Consider the following 25364-nt stretch of genomic DNA (forward strand, 5'->3'; position numbering starts at 1 on the left):
GAAAATTGAACGAAATTCATCGAAATCAAACCCAAAAATTCGAACAACAAACCACCACAAATTCGAACGAAATCAAACCCAAAAATCGATCGAAATCAAACCCAAAAATCGATCGAAATCAAACCCAAAAATCGATCGAAATCAACCCAAAAAATTCGAACGAAAACAAACCCAGAAAATCGCGTTCGATTTGGTTGTATGATTGTGGTGGTGGAAGTAGGTGCTTGTGGTGATCGATTTGGTGCTTGTGGTGGTCGATTTGGCGGTTGGCAGTGAGATCGGCGGTTGGTGGTGAGGTACGCAGTGGGTGATTGGCGGTTGGTGGCAGCTTGGCAAGTGGTGGTTGGTGAGGTCAGCGATGCAGGAAAGTTGATGATGTTAAATTAGGGTGAATTGATTAGTGTTGAAGTTTTTTAAGTTTAGTTGTTAATGATGTTTAAATCTTCATAATTGGAGGCATTTTGGCAATTTCATACTAAAAAACTTACCTAACATAGTAAGAAATGAAATTGTTGCAGTTTTTGTGTTACACCCAAAATGACAAATGTTGCGTTTTTTTTTTTTTTTTGTTATAAAGGAAGTATAAGATTTTTATTTAGCATTTCTTATTCCACAATTCCCTTTTTTAAAAATTAGAAAATGGTGTTTCCCGATTTGTCGCGTCCCTTTCCCAATTTCATTTCCATGCAACATTTGGAAATCTCTATTATATATGTCAAGAGGGGTAGGACACCAAAAAATAATAATAATAAAAAAAAACTACTTTTTTTAATTAAAAAAAAGTAACAATAGAAAAGGAAACTACCTAATTAATAAAAAAATAAAAAAAAGCATTACAAAAAGAAAACCGTAAACAATTCAAAAAGTACGTATTTTCGCACACATCGTGTGCATATAAAACTAGTAAGTAAAATAGTCAAAGTGGTACTATTTAATAACGGGGGACCGGTCTGATTATATAAAACCGAAGATTGTCATTTACTTTGATCAACAATAGCCCACCAAGAACAAAGTACAGTAGACACAAATTTTTAACAGCCACCGGAAGAAAACAAGTCTCAATGTAATAGACGAAAAAGACCCGTTACATTTGAAAAAAAAAAACTAGGAAGTACAAAAAAAAAAACAAAAAAAATAGTGACGGTAAATGATAAACAAGCTGAAAGACAATACAGTAAATCATACATGTGACACCGATACAGGTAGGCACATTACATGTATAAACTGGGTAGCATTTTTTATGCATAGCACCCTTTGGAGAACGGGTATAGTGCATTATTATCATAACCCTATAAACATGAAGGTATAAAATTTTGTAACACATTCCTAATCAGCCATTTTGTTCAAACGATGAATGGTACTTCTTGCAACCCTGTTCCCTGGATCAAGTTTCATTACAGTTCTAAGGTCATCTGCTCCAAGTCTGTATTTCTCCATGCTCTCATACAAGAGTGCACGCTGTACGAGCACAGCCACATTTGCGCCATCATTGTCCAGGACCTGTATCATACAGCATTGCAGGTTACCAGGTCTGCTAGCATTAACAATAGCATAGAAAGAATTATTTGAAAATTGCTCCATGCTGCTGAGTTGCTCCAAACTCAGACATCGTAATACAATGATAACTCCTCTCAAGAAGGTGACAAATTCTCAACTGAAGTGCAATAATGACTCCAACAGACACTAGACACTAAAAAACCTCTTATGTGTGGGCCTGGCTACCAATTAAACTAGTCCTTTTCCCTTATCATTTTAGAGGCCAATACAACCCATCAATCAGATAAAGCATTAAAGTCACTATGGTGAAGCATCAAGCAAGTTTTTTTTAGGGGTAGCATAAGCCACTTAGATCAAAGGCAAACGAGTTTTGGCCTCAGGAAAAGAGATGGTCATTTCTTTATCAGACAAGAAAATGCTTTCTTAAAAAAAGGCGGGGGGGGGGGGGGGGGATATCAAAGGTCCCCAAAATAAGCTGAAAAGCAGAGAGGGGGAATTCACATATTACATCAAACAGTATCCTCATAAGCATGCACCCATATAGAAGCGAATTGAACATGGCTAAAAACCACAGAGAAGCCCAACTAGACATTCAATCCAAAAGGATCCTATCATGCCTCATTGCCTATCCAACCAGATCATCCATAAAATAGTGCAGATTGGGGACTTGAACGTATGCCTTTTAAGTCTAATGAAGCTTCCATAATGGATGTGATAATGTTTGAACATGGCAGGCAACTAGGCAAACAAGAGTACAATCCTCAACAATGGCAAAAGCCTATTGTTTGAACCAACGTAACCAATTATCTTCTTATCTTAACTTCAATATCCCAATTCCGACCTTTGGAATATGTCTATTCTGAATTCCCTCTAAAAATTGTTCCTGCAAATCCATGTGAAAAACACTTCTCCCCTACCCTCATCTTCCTAATAAGATTCTTCCTAACTACCCCAGCACTTGGACATATATCATAACATAGTCGTCCTACAGAATTTTCCCTTCAACCTTGAAGGTACGCTACAATCGCACAATATCTGAGTTGCATCTCTCCACTTAGCCACGCTAAGTGCATCCTATGAGACACATCTTCGTCAATGTCTCCAAACCTCTGTAAAATCAGCCCATAGTACTTAAAGAACTCCTTTCAAGACCAAATCTATGCCATCCATTGTTACTACATGCTTAGTTGACTTTTGGTCATTACTTAGCTTAACCCCTTTACCTCCATTACACCAGTATAACTTAACCCAACTCTAGTCTCCACCAAAGAAAATCATCCACAAGAAATACACCGGTGCATGTCATCCTAGATAGACCTTAGTTCATCTGCTATTGCTGCAAAGATGAAAAGGCCTAATCCTCATGTGATTATAGGTCAATCAAAACAAACACTTGGTTTACACTTCTTTGACTTTCTCGCCAAAGCTCACCTGATTCTCAGAAAGCTACAGGTACAAATGAGATGCCATATCATAATCCAAAACAAGTAGTTCTTCTTAACTTGTATGATGGAATGCATACATGAGGTCAACCCTTGGGATTCAGAGCCAACCCATATCTAATACCAAAAGGGCACCAATTACCTCCCAAGTGGGTGAGAAATCAAGGCGTTTTTAGGTAACCGAATACCGAAGACTAAACCATGAAAATAAGGTTAGCATACTCCTCCCCCTTTCCTAAAGCCCCCATACCAAATATCCCCATATAAGCTTGTTTACTAAGAGCTCCTTGAAACCATTACACCAATTTTTACAAGGTGTTTCCCCGTAAACCTGTTTCCTTTCTCCATTCCTTTCCCAAACTCCCTTCACTCTCTGTCTCTCTAACTGTTCAGGTATACCCATCAAAGGTTACGAAGAAAGGACTACAAGGCATTACTAAAGATGCAGAGAGGCCGAACTTTGGTCCTGATATGTAATGTTGCCAGCAATAAACATGATCCCATTCTCATTTGTCCGTTCACTTAAAACTCTCTAACATAACATTCCAACAAAGCTCTCCTTGCATTATCCCGATTACAAATACCAAAGGTAGATGAGGAACTGAAGTAGATTAGAAATGACAGATTCTACTAACTGCTTAGCTAAACCCCAAGCTTACAAAGGAAGGACCACAAGGCATTGCTAGAGATGCTGAGAAGCCAAACTTTCAGTCATTATACATAATTTTGTCACCGATAAACAAGATCCCTCTCCCATTTGTCTGTTCACTTGGAAACGCTCCTTGCATTATCCGCTAAAGCATGCCAAAGATAGATGAGCTGAGAAGTTGATTAGAATGAGACATCTTACCAAAGAAGAGGAGACATCTTCAAAATCTGAAGTGCTAAAGCATGCTTAAAATCTCGTATTAATCAAACAAATTATAATTAAAGATATTGACTCAGAGTGGCTCAAAGCAACTATAACCATGATGAACCTCTAAGGTTATGGAGAAGATTCTTTTGGACCACTTTTGTGGTATCATATGGTTTGTAATGTTGAAAATTTAGGAAAGGATCACATTCAAAAGATGGGTGTAGCACATATAGTAAGTTAAGAAATGTGTGAACACCAAGATTTAAAATGAAGATCAAAATAGTTGCAGTTGCGGATATAGGGTACACGACAAAGCAGAATCAGCTAGCAAGTGCATCAGTGACCGCAAGATGCACTAGTAAGAAAGTAGAAAGTTGGAATCACAGTGATTTTAGAAGTAGCCCAAAGAACCAAAGATGACGAAGGGAGTTAGGAATAACACGAACAAATTGGGCAAGAAGGAGCATATATTGCTACATAGAAATCACAAAGGCAGAGGATTTTGGGGACAAAAGCAATCTGAGTCTTAGAAAGAGTACCTAACACCCTAAGACAACTGTTTCTATCCAGCTGTCTTTATCGAGGGCTAGGGGTAGCACCTTGGCCGCTTTTGTAGAGAGCAAAGAGAAATATGCGTTGAAAACAATAAACAAAATGTTGCTTTACATTTAACCCAACCAAGGCTTTTAGGATGCAAAATCAAGAAAAAACCTATGTTGATGGAGTGAGATTACTTCAACAAAAAACCGTAAATCAAACCCTTCATTTGTTTGGAGTTTAAGAGGCTAGAGGCGATTGGTGCTTTCAAGATAGTCTCTCCTATTAGGATTTCATTGCAGTTCTCAATTAGGAGCACAGATGAATGATTAAACTATCTCTTTTATGCTTATAATTCAGCTTATTTCAATGTTAAGAATCTTCAAATGACTTCCAGCTTAAAATCTTAGTTTTAAAAAGCGCTCCCAGGACCACGACATGTCCAGTCGAGATAGCAAAAACGCTTTATCTAAGCCAGGCACCGCGGCATACAATAGGCACAAAGTTAGTACTTTATAAGGTAGTTCAAAACTTATACCAAGATATCAAATAACTTCGGAGGGGATGGAGATTCTAAACAAGGTAGATAATACAAAATACCATGTTGCATCAAGACCTTGTGATAGTTTATATCTAAGAAACAGGTAAAAGGGTGTGTAATGAACTGACATTGATGGAAAAATCTGATGAAAATGAACAAGGACTGAAAATGGACTTTGAATTGGTAACTGGAAAGTTGCAGAAAAAAAAATGATAATTTCAAGCTTTTGAAAATCTTGAATCTCTCCCAATAAACTACTAAAACACTTCAATATTTTCCACGCCTTCCCTTCTCTCATTCCCTCCATTTCCAAAGTTCATATTGTAGCCAAATTATTTTCTAGGCCACTAATTACTAATTCATGAAGCTATTACCTTAAATGTCCCTCTCCCTATATCAGTTTATCGCAGGATGTTCATCCATAAAACCTATCGATTCTCTTGTCCTTGGAGGCTTGGACTACCTCTATGCACAGTTTCATGTAGCATATTAAGTGCAAAAGAAGTAACTAGACTCAATTATCTACAGCTGAGCCAGTTTCATTCATCCTGAATAATATCCTATTGCCCACTTCAAACACTGAAATCCTTTATTCCGCCCAAATAAGAAAGATAATATTTTTTGTCGTGTATTTGATTTGAAGTTAAGACTATACTCCATATATCAGTGGAGCATAGTCTTGGATAATATATCAGACTCTAGAATCTAAACACTATGTAAGGTTTCTATTCTTGATGAAATCCTTTCACCATACACAAGCACAACAGAGGAGAAAAAACAAAAGTCCAGGGTTTGACTTTGTTTGAAGCTTCAGCAAAATAGGTTCACCTACCATCAAATTCAGGGTGTCATTGTCAATTTGCTTACATAACCATTAAGGCATTTAGGTAGATATGCTGGATCAATTGTAGCCTATAAGAAAATGAACACCCTCTCTAGCTCTACTTATCTTAGATGAAGTTATAGCTGTTCCGACATTCCAAACTTGTGAAGAGCTATTGGCCCACTAATATATATAAATAGAATTAAATGCCTAAAAGAACCACAAACTGAACTTAATCGATAAGACATACCAGACAAAGAATGATAAAAAACAACAATAACGATAAATCCAGAGCAACTCTCAGGCATATAAGAAAGTCAGATCAAGAAACAAATTGGATAGCATATGCAAAAATTATCATGTTAATGGAGAAAAGTATACCTTAGTACAGTCAGCAACAGCCTTCTTATACTCCCCAACTTCCTTGTAGCATGAGGCCCTACAAGTCAAGACCTCCACAAAAGTTCCAGCAGTCTCACCAGCTTTCTCTAGAAGAACTTCGGCCCAGGAAAGCCACTTTATGGCATCAGCAAATTGCCCCTGTTTGTAGTTATCCAAACCTTTACCCTTTGCAGTAGAAGCTGAAACGCCAGCAGGAGGTGCAGGAAGACCTTCAATCTCAGTAGTATTACCCCCATCATGTCCTCCTACAAATTCCGAATCAAAACCCCAATCATCCCCACCTGAAAACTGTTGTCCCCTAGCAACACTATGTGATGCTGCAGCACCACTGCTGCCACCAGCAGTCGTCGATGATGAGAAGAGCATGTCAAATGAATCACCACCAGTAGATTGTACAGGCGCAGGGTTCTGAGTGGCAAAATTATCCATTTCTGGGATTGAACCAGAATTAGCTCCCCAGGAAGTACTGTTTCCAGAAGGAAATGTAGATGTGTTTGATTTTGTCGCGTTCTGGAAATCCCCAAATGCAAAATCCTCCGAAGACGTGGAAGCTGTGGCTTTCGTAGACGAATTATGACTACCACCACTAGTAGTCTTCGATGATAAATCAAACAATGAACCAAACGGGTCCTTATTCGAGCTCATCCCCACTCCAATTCCACTACCTCCAACACCACCTCCAGCACTCCGCATTGAAGAACCACCCATACTTGAACTCTTGTTCACACTATTGATTCCATAAACACTACTACTATTAGTTGTACCCCCAAAACTTCCATATCCCTGAGAAGAACCCAAACCAGCACCACCATTCTTTGACACATTATTATTACTACTTTTAGGCAGCGAATCCGCCACACCCCCCATCGAAAACGAGCTCTTCACCGGAGCAGCATTTTTCAACGGAACATTACTACTACTTTTGTTCTGTCCCAATGCAGAACTCACTAAATCACCAAACAAATTAGGATTCTTGTTAACAACCCCAATGTTTGTGCTCTGCCCAGTGGTGGGCGCAGCCGAGTTCCAACTCTTTCCAAAAATATCTCCCACCATAGTGGAAGGACCACCCAACTCGGACCGAGTCACCCCGGTGTTACTCGGTGCCGGTTGGTGAGTCCATGACGGCTTTCCTGGCTGCCAATACGGCGTCGTTGCGCCAGGTTTCGGTTGTGAAAACGACGGAGTTTTAGATGACATATATGAATGAGAATTCGAATTCGAATTCGAATTGTTCTTCTGATCATTTAAGGATTTAGAACGATTCGATCCAATTCCTAAATCGAAATCAAAATTGTTCATACTATTTTTCCCGTAATTCGAATTCATCGAGTATTCTTTATCTATCTATCTATCTATCTATATAATCAGTATATTTTTGTTGCCAAATCAATCCTTGCAAAAATTAAAGAAACTTGTGAAAGTAAAGTTTGAAATGTACCTATGACGAAGAATTCAAAGAGATCTGATGTTGATGTGATCTAATCAACTCAACACCATAGATGAGATCGTGAACCGGAGATGGTAGGAAAGAGAAATTGGTGGGAATGAGAGAGAGAATTTTGACAGATGGAGCAGCCTGTAATTAACAACCCAATGCAGCAGATGCTCCATATGTCTAGTGCTGAATTAAAGAGTATGCGATGCGTGCTTGAATTTATTTTGAAACATAAACTCGATTTTCTTCGACAAGAGTCAAAATTTGAATATTAGACCTACAAAATTATTTTTAGTTGCAAAATTTGATTGGTTTAATTTTTGACTTTTTGTCACTTAAGTCTCTCACCATTCTTTTTATTTTTTTTTTTACTTTTCAAAGTTAAATTCTATGAACAAAGTAGAAATTTTATTGAATTTATTTATGATTTCTAATATTATAACTTTTTAGTTGATTTTTGAATTGAGTACAATACTTCATAAATTGTAAAGAAAGTGGACACTTTGATTTCAAGTCAATTTTTTCATAGGTTGTAGTTTGTAAGTGAATTTTTAAGTTTTATAAAGTTTCCTCATTTTAGTGATTGTTATAATTATATTTTTGGTATTTTTGTTTGAAGTCCCCGTTGGTTTGTTAGAGAAATTGTAATTTAGAATGGGAAGGGGGGCAAAATAGGCATTTCAAAATAGGACACCATTGCTCCCCCCATTCCCTTATATAATAGAGATTATCTAAAGCAAAATCCTAAATTCTACGTGACAAGCTCATATTCACCAAGAAATTGTGGAGCATAACTCATGTAAAATTATCATATAGGATGTCCACGTCGGATTGGCCTTGGGTGAATCCGAAATTTACAAGATTTCAGAAATTATATGCCTTAATTATGGGTAATTTGAGGTAATTAGGGATGATTAGCGTAAATTGTGAATAAAAAAGGCAAGGTCGGTTTTTATAATCTCCCATTCCATTTAAATTTGGCCGAAAATTATTCATTCTCATTTGATGTACTTTCGATTTTGCATTTGTAATTCATATATGGTAATGAAATAAAAATATCAATCATGGATGATTTATGTTAATTAGCAATCAACTATAATTTCGGTCAATCAATTACACAATTCACATAAATATCCGAAAATAAGTACATGTTTTACAAAGCTCTTTTTTAGTATAAATAGTACCGATTTGTCATGTATCATCACTACTCTTTTCCGTGTTTTCAATTTGCACTGTCATGCCAACTTCATTTCCCATCTCAAAAGCAATACCATGCCCTCCATAAAACCTTATACTGTAATACTCCGTATTTTTGGAGTTATTTATTTATAATTAAGAAAATATAAAGAATATAATTGAAAGGTATTTTAGTGTTATTGACAAAAAAAATATATATAATAATAATAGAATAATAATAATACAGTTTGAGTACGTTACAACTTTAATGTAATTCTAGTATAGGTCGGTTTAGTTTAATTTCGGAATTTAAAAGATCAAACCGAGTCCCACTAGACCTAGATATGCCACACTATAAATAGAGAGAATAAGAACAAAAAAATCAGAAAAAAACCCTAACTCTCTATCTCTCTTCTCTCTCAGCCGTTTTTCCCTATTCTCTCTCAAATTCTCTCTCCTCTCCCTCGCTGTTCCCTCTTCTTTGTCTTTCTCTCTTATCACCTTCGACGAAGTGTTGTGCGAGCGAGTGACGACCGGGATTGTGCGTCGTCTTGTGTGGTGAGTTCGAGTGTTGTGCAAGAGGACGAGAGTTGTGCGAGGAAACGGGTTGTGCGAAGGGTGCGAGCAACGAACCGATCGTGCTGTGCGAGCGGTTCGCGCCGCGAGGCTGTGCCAACGTGTGTGGTGTGTTTGAGGGTGTGAAGTGTGGTGCGAGGGATTGTGCGAGGCTGGTGCGAAGGCTTGTGCGAGGCTGGTGCGAAGGCTTGTGCGAGGCTGGTTGTGCGACAAGGTTGTTGTGTGAAGTCGCAGGGGTTTGTGCGAGGTGCAGTGCGAACCAGTTGGCGGCTGCGTGAGCGTGCTGTGCGAGACGTGCGTGGGAAGTCGCGAGCGGGTGTGGGTGTTTTGGTCGCGCGAGTAGGCGACGTGTGGTGTGCGTCGTTGCCGGAAGTCGGTCGCCGGAATTCGGTTGCCGGCAAGATTAAGTGGTATAAAACCTAATATGTATAGTATATATTATATTAGTTTTAATATTGTATATACTGTTTTTAATTGATTTAAGTTGTAAGTTAATTAATTTGTAATTTGAGTAAATTAGTTAATTAATTAAGTTTGTATAATTAGTTTAAGTTATTAATCGGATTAAGTTGTAAATCATATTTAAGGTATTGTAATTAAGTAAGGTGCGAAGTAAAGAAAGTATATTATTGTTCATTAGTTGGAAGTTATAACCTTGGTATTCGAACTAACCTGATTTTGGAGTATTGAACATAAGACTTAATTGGACATATGGCTTGAATGGACTTGGTAAAGGTAGTGGATTATTACACTAACTAAAATCAGGTTTTCTCACTAAAATTGACTTTTAAAAGATGCTAAGTTCAATAAAATAGAAAAGAAAAAGAAGTTAATAAACAATGAGATTAGTTATCGTTTATACTTCGAATTACTAATAAGTCGTTATAGTTAGTGACGTATTAGTTAATAATATTATCAAGGACGTAGCACTGAAGTACTTACTTAATCGTTTAGGTCCCAATTTCATAAGCGGAACGTTTGGTTAAGATAGCGAAAATTCTCCGTTACAAGGTACGTACGCGTACCAGTTTAGTTGCAAGTACTAGTATCATGATTAGGTTGTGATTTATTCTATCGGAACCTAGAATCATGATAGGGAACGTTTTGATTGTTGAGATTGTTTGGTAACATGTTTATGATTGGAAATTGATATGTGGCTTTGAAATGCGTAATTCTATCGTGTTATGAACATGAGCAATGTATTCGTAATATCTTATCCATGGTGTAACAAGAGTGTTACAAGAGAAAAGATTTGAGTACTGTAACTAAGAGAACATGTTAAATGATTCAATGTTATTGTGATATGAGTAGACATTATTAAGAATAAACTATGGCAATAAACTTGTAGTTGGACTCCCTACCAGTAATGAACAATGGGGGGAGTGTGGGACTTGTTCTACACTCCTACGCAGGCCTACTGTGACGACAGTAGTGTCCTTATAAATTTTGATAACTAAAGTAGGCGGAAGGTTCCGTACGATCTTGGGGGTATGCATACTAAGGTGATGGGTGTGAGACGGAACGAAACCGTATTTTCATTTCATCTAATAGACCAAGCTGTCTATTAAGGATTAAGTAGCCGGTATGATTCTAGTAAGATGACGGTGGCCGTTCGCTGCCAACTAAATAAAGAGTAAAGGATGTAACGTTATTGTAGTATCATGCTTAGGATTGTTCATTATTGCTTTGTTTAGGTTTATATGCATTCAATGGTTTACTATGTACTCAGCATAGCTGATTGTGTGTTATTATGTGTTTGTTGACCTGTGATGAGCCATTGATGCTATAATGGGGAGCAGACTAGGTGTACTGGTGCTGCTCCATGATATCGAGCATACGGGGGATAGTCATTAGTCTTTGAACTTCAAAGCATTTTAATTAAGTATTATAAAATTATTATGATTTACTTAATTGGTTTGTGCTTTGAATAAAAGGGGTCGTTGATGATTCCCGAGTTGTAGTTACATTTTTATTTCCACTATATTCCAGTTTTCGAGACAACGTTTTGAGTTAACATTCTTTCTTATTAAGCCTTGCGTTTCATCGCGGTTGTAACACTCCCAAAGTCGATGCGTCGTAGTCGTAGACGTGTATGGATTTTGGGGGTGTTACGTATACAATCCCATAGTCCAAACAAAAAGTGGCCACCTAAAATTTAATATTTGAATTCTTCGATATTGAATCTATGGTTTTAACACTATTTTGTGGACATGTTTATTTCCACAATGTGTCCAGTATGTTCACATTTTATATCAATAGAAGCAATGATGTTTGGGCTTATGTTGAAGATGTCAAGACAACAATAGATAGATATCATCAATATTTTAATTTTTGGAATATGATCATGTTATATGATCTACAATGCATTCTTCCAAGAGTTTGCAAAGTTGATGATGACTATTTTGAAAACATTTATTTAAACAATACGGAGTGTTGCCGCCTTAACAATAAAGTGTTTCTCAATTATCTTTCAATTGATGCAAAAAATGTAGTTTGACCAAAAGTCACTTTAAATGTTCTTTGTTATTGTATTTTTTTTTATGCTATTAAAATTTCGAATAATGTCCAATTATGACAATGATATTGAACTAAGATTCTCTATCATTTTCAATATAATTTTGAGTATTCACATGTTGACCAACAATTTAATTCATCACTTTCAAAGCATTTATATTCTATGTATAGATACATTGACTACCTTTGACTATATTATTGCTTGGTCCTCATCACATTAGCTAAAAATCTACCTAACAAAGTTAATGGCATTGTCATACCAAATAACAATAAATTTAACCTAGAAAAACCATGGCATTTGGAGTCTATATAAAGACCAATTTGGTCTTTATTTGTTCATTTCATCACCTCCAAAAAATGGGTTTTCTTCCTTACAAAAAATTCCCCTCATTTGAAGTTTCATATATTATAAGTTTAACATATAAAAAGTATCATCTTTCCAATGGATCCGAAATGTATTAAGCATGTGAAAGAGGTTAACAATATTATGCTCGAATTCTTGGAAAATTAGTCCATGATTGATGAGAAACTTATTACATTTCAAAGTTTAGATAAAATAGAAGAAGAAGGTGTGGAACCTATGGGTTACATTGGTATGATCATCTCTTTTCATAATGCTATTGAAGTTGCTACAAAAGAAGCAAAGTGTACCGTTGAGTATTTGGAATCTCTTATTGAGAAGTGAAGTATGAAGATGTATTTGTTAGCTACTACTATATTAGCTAGCAAAAATAATAACCTTTGTTAGTATTAATCGAAGTTGTTTCAAATGTTAGTTCCTTTTTTCAATGTACTAATCGATTATGTTGAAGGAGTTTTCATGTTTTCATGTTAGATGTATTATTCGATTATGGTAAAATATAATATATCTTGTTGTTGTTTTTTTATGTTATAATGGTCATATAATGTTTGAATGACATAATATGAGTAGTGAATTTCGTTTATAATATGCATATCATAAACGGAGAAAAACGTTTCATAAAAAATATTCTAATTAATAAGTTCACAGCACAGCCTGACGCATTCTCATACCCTTATGACAGTTCACATCCCTAAAGGTTTTCTCAAACTCCATAATCCAGTTTTCTAGGAAGGTAGGATAAGCTTGCTCCTTATACTATGGTGGCTTAACCTTAGCTAACCTCTAAAACATGTCCCCAGCAGTATCGGGACACTCAACTCTCTCCTGAGTTAGTTTTTCCACCAAGAGGCGAATGGCAGTAGCTAAGTCGTTGTTGCTATAAGTCATCCTATTACGTGACCTGAAATTAATGTAACTCTACTTTAGGTTTCCATACAACTTATATGCCAATCTAAAAAGACAACATTTAATTTGATCAAACAAGATCGCATCAACAAACAATTTCCCAACAGTTCCAAGTACAACACAACATGTTCTTTAGCAACCACATAATCATCCATGAGAAAATATTCGCATCAAAACACACACATGGAAAAACAAAAAGAAGAATTTAATCACATAATAAAAATTAAATAATAAAAAAATTCCCAACACGTGCCCAAAATAAATTCTTGCTCACTCGAATAAATAAATTTTTAACTTTTATTCCTCCAAAAGGATATTATTAAATAATTATTGCAACTATAACATTATATTTTCCTAAAAAAAACAAAAGTACTATAAATAAATCCAATAACATAGATATGTTTAGCACTATTTCATAAAAATCAACATATATATAATGTCTTCTTGAGGCCTAAATTTATTGTACTTATAAATAAGTTATTTATACAACTTATATGATTTGAAATTTCATAAAGCCAAATAGCCTAAACTAATTCTTACTATGAAGCCTCAATATCGAAATACTCCCTCTGGACTTTATTAGTTTACCCCTTTCTTTGGGGCACATTTGCTGTGACACTAATTTGAACGTTAATTAATTTTCGATAAGCAAAAATTACAAAAAGTTGATATTTGGATAATACACATTGAGACGAATCCAACAAGATCTCACATGACTATATTTTTCCTTAAATTCTAATTATAAGAGATAGTCAAAGTCATGTATGTGAATAGTGTCAAAAGTCAAAATGGGTAAACTAATAAAGACCGGATGGAATATATGTATACTAGAATGCTTCCCTAAAGAAATTGTCGTTGAGATTATTTCACGTGTTGAAGCTTATTCTATCAGCGATTTATTTAGGTGCAAAGTAAGGTACATCATGTTCAGCAAATTATTCACATGTTTTCAAATTATTTATATATAACATATATACACATCATTCTTTTAATATAGTTGCAAGACACTCAATATTATTTGTGAGGATGACAAAGTTCTACAAAAACTATAAGTAGAAAGCTCACTAAGCGTATCGTGGATTACATTGATAAGATGTATTTTTTATTTACACAATGTTCAAAGTGCAACAACCTTGAGGCTATTATTCGAGTTAGAATGGTAACTTTTTTATAAGAATTTCCTCATTATATTTATAATTTGATAGGACTTGAAATACACATTATAAAACTATGATAGTTGATGTTTTTGAAGGTATGTTTTACATTGTTTTATTCATATATTTATATGCTTTTTTATAGGTATACTTGTTTACTCAATCGAAGATAGAAGATGGTATTGCATTTTTCGAAAAAGCATCAAATGAAGGATATTCAGTGGCAACTTATTTGTTGGGGCTTATGTATCTATGTAGTAAAGACGCGAGTTACAAGAAGTTGGTTTGAAAATGATACCAAGGACATTAATGAACATGGATTTGAAAGAGACTGTAGAATGTCGAAAGAAAGTTCATTCGAATTTCTCGGGAGTATGGATAGAAAATAAGATGTCTATTGAATCAGGATTTTTTTTATGTGATAAAAAAACAAACATGTAAGGTGAATATAAAGCTTTTTTGAAGGTGATGATTTCTACTACAAAGTTTTAGATGATTATAGAATAGTATGTGATGCTTTCAATTGTGATTGAGAACTTATGTTCTTCTTATCATTTATGTCTTAAGTATAATTATATGTTCGTATTTTTAATATATTTCATTAATAAATGATTTATTTGTGTCTCCAAATTTTCTACTCAATGTATATTTGTTATTTTAATAGTTTTAAAAGAGTTTAAGTTTTATGTAGTTGGTACTTCGTCCAACATTTTAAATGTGACTTTAATTGCCTCTCACCCCTTTTTTTCAATATAAACTTGAACTAATCCTAAAATTATGTTTAAAGTTTAACAATATATACATAATTACTCCTAATATAATGTAAGACGTTCAACCTTAATATATATATACACGTTAGTATTATTTTTATTTAATAATTTTTTAAATCGTCACTGGTGTTTATTAACAGGAATTATGCAAGATTTCAGGTAATATTATCTTATAATATCCATTGTGATTCTGATTTTGATGAATTAAAATATATATTTCGAAATTAAACTTCTATATATATATATTACATGATAATTCAACCTAAATGTAGCTAGGTAATATTCGACAACTCAAATTAAGGCTAAAATCAAGATTGTAATCTTTGTCAACCATAAATAGATATGTACTCTTATTATATAATATATATTATGTATATATACCAATACTACTAGTTTATATAATATTCACTTAACAATATATGAACATACTTAGGGTCATTCATTTCTTATCTTTCAATTCATTCACGCAATTCGAGATGAATAATGAAAATGATGATCATGTTAAGAAGGGAGGGGGTTCAAAACGACATGCATATCATACATGTATGTACACGTCTAACTGTTTAGTAGTTAGCTTTTATATGTGAATATATGATATTCCACCTTCTTGCTAATAAATACAATAGACCAAATAATTAAGTTACAAATTCACTATAAATAAAATACAATAACTAATTATTACATTGAATATTTCATGGTATAGATGGAATATCAAATATTATATTAAAAGCTAATTATAAATGAGTTAGTAGGTCATTTTTGAAAGCAATAAAAGATAATATATAAATAGTCTAATATATAAGTATTAGGATTCTCACCTAAATTCTTCATGAAACTTGCACCGTTTGGTGTAAACTTTTGAGTTCACTCATGTTATTTAAATGCATTTCCGCATGTAAATATAACACCCGGATAATTATCTCTTATACAAAATACCTTTTCAATATAAACCTTAGAAAATCATCAAAGCATTATCGCCTGTGTGATAACATATCGGCTTATTCATAATTTTGCAGCGGAAAACATATAACTACTAAACCTTATAATTAAAATCTAATAAATAATCAAATTAACTCTAAAACCAAACAACGCTATTAATGTTAACTTCAACCAAACTTAATATGATGTATCTACTAACGCAATAGATAAAACAATTTGCTACACAAGCTCTCCATTCCCAGATCCCCATGATGCAACATATGCAAACCTATAGATGTCAATGTACTAAAGAATATGCTCACGAAGAATGGATCATCACAGGATTAATAAGGCAAAGCCATGATCAACACATACAAACAAAGCATGTAATCAGCAAAGCTGAGTATTACATAATAATACATAAATATTCATAACATGATACTAATAAATAATAAGTAAAGATAAATAACAATATAACAATCTAACATTATGTAGATAACTTTTCCTGAACTAAACTTTAACAATCATTTTATTACTTTAATGGAATAGTTATTGGACCGAGTTGTCTAACTAAAAACCAGTCTTCACCTAGGAAGACGAAATACAGGCGAGACTCTGTATTCCATAGTGACCTGCAATATCAAGGAACCTTTTAATAAAAATAGGAACGTTGATCAATCCAATTGTTAAGGCCCACAGTTGAATATAGCCAACAACCAACTTTTCAAAGGCATAAATTATCAACTTAACAAATAAGGCCCACAGTCCTCATAGAGTAGTGAAAATATAATATAAGAGAACACATGATTCAAACATGATCCAACTCAATAAACAAATAAATTCCCCCATGTGAATTAATAAATAAAGTTCCCAACCAACATACTTGCATCAATATTCCATACAAACATGATATTCATCTTATACTTAACATGTCTGCACACAAGCATAAAACATGTAAAATCCAATCATAATAGAAATCATATATGAACTCACAAAATTAATTCCTATACATATGTTACAACACAACTTTCCTTCCTAAAATTATGATACTACATTCACACAGCGCATAGGTATGTACGTACCTTGTGTAGACAAATTGGTAGGCCACCTTTAACACTTTAAAAATCGCCTACCGATTAATCTCCGCCTAAAATAACCAATAGAATTTAAAATCAATACTCCAAATAAATTCCAGCAACTTTAAAATACTTTAAATCCCCTTTAAAAATATTTAAAAGTTGTTTTTACCATGAAGACCTCAATTACTTATATTACTTAGAGGTGGCCAACAGTACGGGCCTAACCAGCCCGCCCAACCCAACCCGTCTCGTGGGCCTTGTGGTCTTGGCCTGTCACCAGCCCGATCCAAGCCCGTGAAAATGGTGGATGGTTCGTGGGCTGGAAAAATTTGGCCCAATCCATAAAGCCCGGTGGGAAGACCGTCCAACCTAGTCAAAAGAAACCGGCCCAGCCCACCCACCAACCCACCTAGCCCAGCCCACAATCCAGCCCAGTTCATGGACCAGCCCAGCCCGTGGTCCACCCAGCCCAGATCGTAACTAGGCTAGCCCTGCCCGTGAAATTTTAAAGGCCCAATAGTTGTAATTATTAACCCTGCATTCATGCATTGAAATTTGAATAAATCTTGTAATTTTTCTAGCCTAATAATTGTAATTTTACTGGCCCATTACAATTACTTGAAAAAGTTACAAACTATAATAAGTTGTACATGCCAAAAATCAAAGTAATTTTATCATACTTATTCAGATTGTAATTGCATTAAGATTCCTAGCCCATTTATTAAGAAAACTTGGCAATTGGCAAGCCCAACTTCTTTACTCCTCTCCTGATTTGGTGTAACGTGTAATTGTCAAAAGTAAATGCAACATGAAACTTGGCGGTTGGCATGGTAAATAGCTATTTTTTTGTGCAGGCTTTAAGTCTTTAACTAATAAGGCATCCTCTGGTATGCTATTCTTTCTTTGATTCTTTTACCTCTTCTTTCTTTGATTTTATCACCTTATCCCTGAAACCTCCATTACAGCGAGTTGTCAAATCAAATAGCATATAAGTTGCATACTCAACACTTATCATGCAACAACAAATAACAATATACTATACCGACAATATCTCCTAGCTTCCATGCCTTCCAATTTCAAAGTTATGAACTTTTGCAGGCTATTCACTGTAGGTAGTGATATTATTTCTTCAAATGCATTGATCAGTATTACATTAACGGATTGATTAGTCATGGAAATGGAGCTATATTTTGAAATTAAAGTATGTGACTATGTGTAAATATCAATTATTTTCCCTCCTATTTTTTCGTATAAACAGCACCTTAATTCTAACCATTTCACCACACCATCTCTCATCTCCTATCTTTTAATACTATAAATACTCCTGTTCTCAATTTTTCTTGCTCTCCGTCTCTCTTGTCTCTTGCATTATTCTAAGTTAATTTGTAAGTTTTTTAGTTCTACAAATTAAAAATCCCAAAAATACTACAAAAAATCCTACAAAAAAAAAGGACCAATTTGAGATTAACATCAAAAATGTTATGAATATGGACAACACTCGGATGAAGTTCAAGTTTCCCCACTGTTACGAACATGCCACCACCTCCACCACGCCGACCATCTCAAAACGAAGTTCAGCCGTCTAGTGGAGAAGGTACGTCATTAACATGACATGTACTTAAGTAGTACTAAGTTTATATTTATATACTTAATTAAAATATATAATACGTTCGTATTACTTTCGACATATGGGATAACCACATGTAATATTTGACATACGCATAAATTAGCACACTTTGGACATTAGTAACTTTGATTCTAAAATCTAAATACTAAAGCCACATGTAGTTCATTTTTATTTTCATTAGAATCAATGTCATTTTCATTTTCATTAGTATTACTTTTGACATAAATATCAATGAACATATTTTCGAGTTTTCGACATTAGTAATGGAGTAATGGTTATCCATAAGAATTAATACTAATAGAATAAAAATGAATAATAATCCTAACTTTGACAATTGACATTAGTATAGCAAAGAAGAAAGCATGAAAAAGAGCAAGGAAAAATTCATATTCACAGATTAACAGGTCTTAGGTAAGACAATGTTAGTAGCATAGTACTAGTACCATAGTACTAGTACCATATACACTTTAACTAACCTTGCACTATTGACAAAATTATACCATAAGCATAGTTACCATGAATAAAAGCCACACTTATATACCATAAGCTGTCATTACTAGCATATTTCACTTAAAATGAAAACATGTTCACTTACTCAATATAGCCAAAAATCCTAATAATACAATTACAAACCTTAAATATCCAACATTAGCCATTCCATAACAGAGACAATGATAACAACCTTCCAAATGACCAAATCCATCCATGATTTCTGTAATATTCCGAAATTTTAAACTTGTCTAAATTAAATAATGATAATTAGGGGTTGATTTTTTTTCCTTTAATTATAAGGTGTGACAAATTTTTTGTTTGTTATACATTATGAAATGATATATTATATTTAGATTTCCAGTATGTATATGATTATTGCTACATGAATTGAAACTTGACATATAATAACAAATGATGGTATTAATGAAAAGGAAGAGAAAAGAAAAAAGAAATAAAGATTAATGAAAAAAAAATTTAAAAAAATATACTTCCTCCGTTTCTTAATAAGTGCAACATAGAGAAAGTGGGGGAATACCAAGGAATGTAGAGAGGGAAAGTTGGGACCACAATAAAGTAGAGTAATTCAAGTGATGAAACAAAAAAGTTGTGGTCCCCTCTTGCTCTTTGGTGGCATATTTGTAATAATATTGAATTTTTTTTACAATTTTGAGCTTGGTTGCACTTATTGTGACTATTCCAAATAAGGGAAATGTTGCACTTATTAAGAACCGGAGTAGTAGTAACAAACAACGACTTTGAATTTCTTTCCTCCATCTCAATTTCTCCTCGCAAACAACCCACCCATGAATTTCTAACCCAAAGATTGATTTTTCTTGCACACAAAAACTCAACTTCAAATAAAAATTCATTACTCAAATCAAATCACCCAATAACTCAATTTCTCATTCAATTTCATCAATCCAATTGAACAAAAATTCGAGCTTAATCATGGATATAAATAGCCATATTTATTCCCTCAAACCACACACTCACAATTCGCTACTTCACTATAATAAATCACCGGAAAATTGACCCCATTTCTGCCGAAAACCGCCACCCAAAACACCACCCAAACACCTTTGTTTTTCACACAACCTCCCACTCTCTCTCACCCCTCTGTTTTCACCATCGCAACACCACCTTTGGACGTTGCCACCGTCGCTCATCACCATTACCACCTGGTACCGCCGTCTGTCTCTGTGCGAACCAACAACCACCCACCACACCGCCAACCCGCACTTCTCTCTCTCGCTCAGTTTCTCCTTCTCACCCAGTTCTTTCTTCTCTCTCTCCTCTGTTTTCTCTACCCGCTGTCGCACCACCCAGACCACCTCTGTTTTGTCACCTCCCACACCAGTGCGCCTCCTGTGCCTTACCAACCGCACTGCCAAGCCACCCATGCTCCCTGTCTTCCTCTCTCGCCCAAACTCTTTCGTTCTTTCTCGTGTCTCCCTCCTCTTTGTACCGTCGAGCCACACCTCAGCACCACAGCACCCCGCACCTCTCACCGTGTAGCCACTTTCTGCCTCGCCTCCAATCGCCGGAGCTCCGACCCTCCTCACTGGAGTCTGTGTCGTGCTTCAATCAGTGGGTAAGATAAACATAACAGACATCACTCTTCCCTTTATAGTTTACATGGGTGTAAGTCATATGTTTAGTTTTATTTTGTTTGGGCTTAGACCTTATATCTTATCATTTGGGCTGATTTTATTAAATCTGTAAATGGAATGGTGGGTGAGATGGTTAGCTAATAACACAAACATAATAAAGAACTCACTAGATATAATAATTGTGATTTGAGTATAGGAAACTTAACTATGACTAATAAATAATTGAATAATGATACACGATGTGATAATAGTATTAAGTATACTTCGTACTTATTTGTAACTATGATATATCACCTAAAGAATAATATAGTTTACTTGTCAAATTTACATATGCACCTATAAATACTACTTGAATGAGGTATAGTAATATTACGAGGTCTTATTAAGCCTGATTTATTAACCATAAGACTAATGGCCAATGTTTTAGATTTATAAAATGGCGAACATGTTAAAACGGACCCTATGACTAATAGAATGAAGTTTTGAATTAAAGGTTAAAAAAATTATAACGTTTTGAAATTGTAAAATACGAAATGGTTATAATAAGGCGGTCATACTCATAAGTCATGAATTACAACTTAGACGCTAGGCTGTTACTAGAAAGAATGCATATGACTTTTATCAACAACCAATGACCTAAATATGAACTCCTAAATACCTCGTAAAATGGAAACATGATGGTAATGGATCAGTAAACTCAGAATTCTGAATAACATATTAATAAGTCTTTTATTAATTCCTGAATTGATTATTAGATTAAAAAGGAAGAGATATTACAAGCCTTCCCCTACGATCAAGGCTGTTAAGTAGGATTCTAGGTAATGTCTACTGCTAACACCCGCACTCCCCTTCCACTACGTTTCATGGTGCTTTTATATAATGTTTATGCTATGTTTTATGTGGTGTGCGGGATATAAAATGTTTGGCTATGTAAATGATTTGTTGACATTATGACATGACTTTACTATGATTTCTGAAAATTAATAAAAAAAAACGAAACATGATAAATGAAAGAGAAAGATGGTGAATGGCAGTACTATGTTCTCTGGGCCGTGCACATGTCATTCTGTTATCTGGCGGCAATGCTACCTTATGATGGGGGACAACGTCCTTGGTGGCACCCGCATTATGGCATTATATACCACTTTCTAATGGGGGAAAATGTCCTCGGTAGCTTTGTTTGACATATATGACACCTTTGGATGGGGGATGAATATCCTTGGTGGTTTTGCCTTATGTTACGATCTATGGCATTATATGTCACCTACTGATGGGGGATGAATATCCTCGGTGGCTTTGCCTTCTGTTATGATCTATGGCATTATATGCCACCTTCTGATAGGGGACCTATGTCCTCGGTGGCTATACTTTATGTGGTACTCGCCAAGTAACCAAAGAAAGTTTTCTGATAATGAAACATGATAATGGAGATTATATTAATGAAAATGACTTTTAAATTCCTGATTTGAAGTGTATGTTTACGAAATGGTTTTACTATATTCTCTTCTCCCTGTTTGCAAATAAAATGAATTGAAATGAATTTACATTGTTAGAGTAGTATCTTACTAAGCCTCGGCTCATGACGTTTTGCTTTTCTGTTTTAGGTATGCATACAAAGATGGGATGACGTAGCAGTGAGGATTAATTTACTTTAACTCATGCGACTATGACGGTTATGTAATCCATGTTTATGATCACTAAATTACGTAACATCAGCTATGCTCAAGCTATCTATATATATTTCTAGAATTACTATAAATGTTATAGAGGTATGGTTATATGAAGGAATGTTTGCCTTGTACTTTCCGGGTGGAGAGTATGGCAGTGACGCACCGACTAAGCTATAAAGGTCTTCCGCTGCTAATCTTTGTAAATAACTAACCTAATAATAATGCTTAGAGGTCGGGGTGTTACAATTCCATTCTACTAAAATATTTTTGTTTCCTTGTAGTTCTCTTGACAGCTCTTTAAGAGTTTAAGATGTTACACTAAATATTTAGTATATACGAGAGGAAGCAAATATATAATATATGAACTAACACAAATCTGATTATTTCGCTAACTGCGATTAATAGCAAAATTCAGATTAACCACTGTGATTAAGGCAAAACAACACAGATCAAGGGCCCCAATAACCAGTTCATGACTTCATGCAATCCTAAATCTGAAGCCATAAAATGGAACAAAAATTTAAATTAATCATACTTAATAAAAAAAAACCAAAGCCACAAAAAATGCACATTTAAAAAGATAATAGATTGTTAAAACTTAGATGACTTACAATTACAAGAAGTTTTAGCCTTAGAATTGCTGAATATTCCTCGCATTAATTGGAATTCTGAAAATCCGAAACTTTTATTTTGAAGAGTTCCACTATTCTTATCGAATTTGGCTTTTAGATCTGCAATTTTTTGTCGTTTGGACTACGAATTTGTCGATTTCGTCGAATCTAAAATATACTACCATAATTAAATTTGTTTTGAAAAGAAAAATGGAGAAGAAAGGACTCGACTTATGGGTGGTGATTATGAGAAATTGAGAAGAATTAAGGTGGTGATTATAAGAAATTGAGAAGAATTAATGTGATTAGGGTTCTTGATTTTTTCTTGAGTCGCAGATGGATTTTTAAGGTTAGGGTTCTTGAGTTTTTCTTTGTTTTATTTGGACAGTTGGGGAAAAGGAGCTATAAGTATGGCATAATGGCAGTATGGGTTTTAAGCCTTTAAGGCCTTAAGGAGTTTTAGTTTATCACTTTAAAATACATTTAAATATGTTTAAATGGGTTTTAAGGCCTTAAGGAGCTATATGCATGTTTATCATTATATAATCTTACTCTTTATCTAACCTAGTCTACGTTTGGGCCTTTAAAACACATTTAAATATTCCTCATATTAGAAACTACATATTAAGAATCATTTAGATTATTTGGGATATCTTTATATTATAGTTATTAATTACTACTCTAAATATACTACTATAAATTTGTTTTGAATTGAAATATATACTTGTAAAATTAATACTATATTTTTATTTTTGAAATAGATGGAGAAGAAAGTCTACAAATGAAACTAAAGTTAGAGGCCATGTGAAACTTCATGGGTATGGCCATATTATGAACGAATACTAGTTGTCGGGCAACCTGATGGGCAAAAATTTGAACAAGTCATATCATGCTTATTGCCTAGTGTGCAAGAATATGGGTAAACAACCAGTTCCTAAGTTCAAATGGAAACAAGGTGGTGGAACCGGTACTATGGGACGCCATTTGAAAGAAAAGCATGGTATGACAGCCGATAATGTTCATGTTGGTGGTGCAAGTGACAGTGTCCAAGGACAATTGCACGCGTATTTCGGTAAGGAACCCGGTGGAGGTAAGCCTTTCTTTTATAATAGAGATGCTATGATTGATGGTTTTAGCAAATATGTTATTCTTGATGAATTGCCTTTTAATCATGGTGAGTCGTCAAACTTTGAGGAGTGGAATAGAACATGTATGCAGCCCCAGCATAAACATATTCCACGAAATTAAACACCCTTAAACGTCATACCCAACATCTTTACTAACGTATAGAGGGCATTTGATTGAAATGGTTCGTACAATTGAGTGTTGGGTTGCTTGACTTGTGATACGTGGACTTCTTTTTGTCATGAGCCATTTACTCGTGTCACCGCTCATTGGGTTGATGATGATTGATATTTGCAAAAACGGATAATTTGTTTTGAAGGTATGTATGAGTCCCATAGTGGTTTCAATTTGAAAACTCGTATTATGATGACTTCTTTGAAAACTTTTAATTTGAACTGCAAAGTTTTTTCTTTGTCTCTTGATAATGCTACTGCTAACACAAAGTGTATCGAGTACTTGAAAGTTGATACTGAGCTTTCCTTGCTTATAGACGGTGCACTATTACATGTTCGTTGTTGTGCTCATATTCTGAATTTGTCTGTCCAAGAAGGTATGACTCAACTAGAACCTTTGTTAACACCCATTAGAACTATTACCAGGTGGATTAGAGTTGCACGAAATAATGTTCAAAGATGTTATACGACCTTATGTAAGGCAAGAGGCTTATAGAAGAGACGATGGTGTATTTGATGTGTTGATCATTATTTATAATGAGTCACAACAGGATCCTTAAGCCTTAATTACTAGTGAACATTGGACCAATGCCATTCTCATCCATGATGTGTTGAAAGCTTTCGCTACCGCTACAAATATGTTTTCTTATGTTTATTACCGGCCTAATTTGCATCTTGTTATTTTGGAATGCGTTAAGATTGTTAATGCAATCAATAGTAGCATAAATGTATTATCAATTCGTAGTATTCTTGATTCCATGAAGGTGAAATGGTACAAGTATTTTAGTGAGTTCTCCATCATTTATGGCTTAGCTGCTATTCTTGACCCAGGAGTCAAAGTTGAAGGTTTGAAGGATGTGCTTGAGTTCTATTATGATTGCTTAGGTATTCATTATGATATTGAGTCGTATATTATACGTTGTAAACATGCTTTAGAGGCTCTATATATAATTATGTGATGCTTTACAATCCCGAAGGAACATATGTTGCAGAACCGAACAAGGCCAAAGGTAGGTACGGAACATTTATTTTAAAAATTCTTAAAAAGCCACGAATGGCTGGTTCG

At 34.7% G+C, this 25364-nt stretch overlaps 1 protein-coding gene and 1 long non-coding RNA gene across 2 annotated transcripts; one reads left to right on the forward strand and one right to left on the reverse strand.

Moving 5' to 3' along the window:
- Nucleotides 1-1044: 1044 nt before the first annotated feature.
- Nucleotides 1045-7731, reverse strand: LOC104884211 (uncharacterized). Its single transcript, XM_010668822.4, has 2 exons — nucleotides 6078-7731; nucleotides 1045-1500 (listed from the first exon to the last, which is right to left on the reverse strand). Exons 1-2 carry the CDS (start codon nucleotides 7425-7427, stop codon nucleotides 1327-1329), a joined length of 1524 nt encoding a protein of 507 aa, XP_010667124.2. The 5' UTR covers nucleotides 7428-7731; the 3' UTR covers nucleotides 1045-1326.
- Nucleotides 7732-19868: 12137 nt separating this feature from the next.
- On the forward strand, nucleotides 19869-22638 carry LOC125495893 (uncharacterized). The gene is made up of 2 exons (XR_007272291.2): nucleotides 19869-20700; nucleotides 22324-22638. It is a non-coding gene; the product is annotated as an uncharacterized LOC125495893 (long non-coding RNA).
- Nucleotides 22639-25364: the final 2726 nt, after the last annotated feature.

The sequence above is a fragment of the Beta vulgaris genome, chromosome 3, assembly GCF_026745355.1.
Source record: "Beta vulgaris subsp. vulgaris cultivar EL10 chromosome 3, EL10.2, whole genome shotgun sequence".
Lineage (NCBI taxonomy): Eukaryota > Viridiplantae > Streptophyta > Magnoliopsida > Caryophyllales > Amaranthaceae > Beta > Beta vulgaris.

Coding starts and splice junctions, on each gene's coding strand:
- LOC104884211 (XM_010668822.4), bottom strand. CDS start 7,427: ATGAATTCGAATTACGGGAAAAATAGTATGAACAATTTTGATTTCGAT. Junction 1,501..6,077: donor CTGTTGCTGACTGTACTAAG/GTATACTTTTCT, acceptor TGTATGATACAG/GTCCTGGACAATGATGGCGC.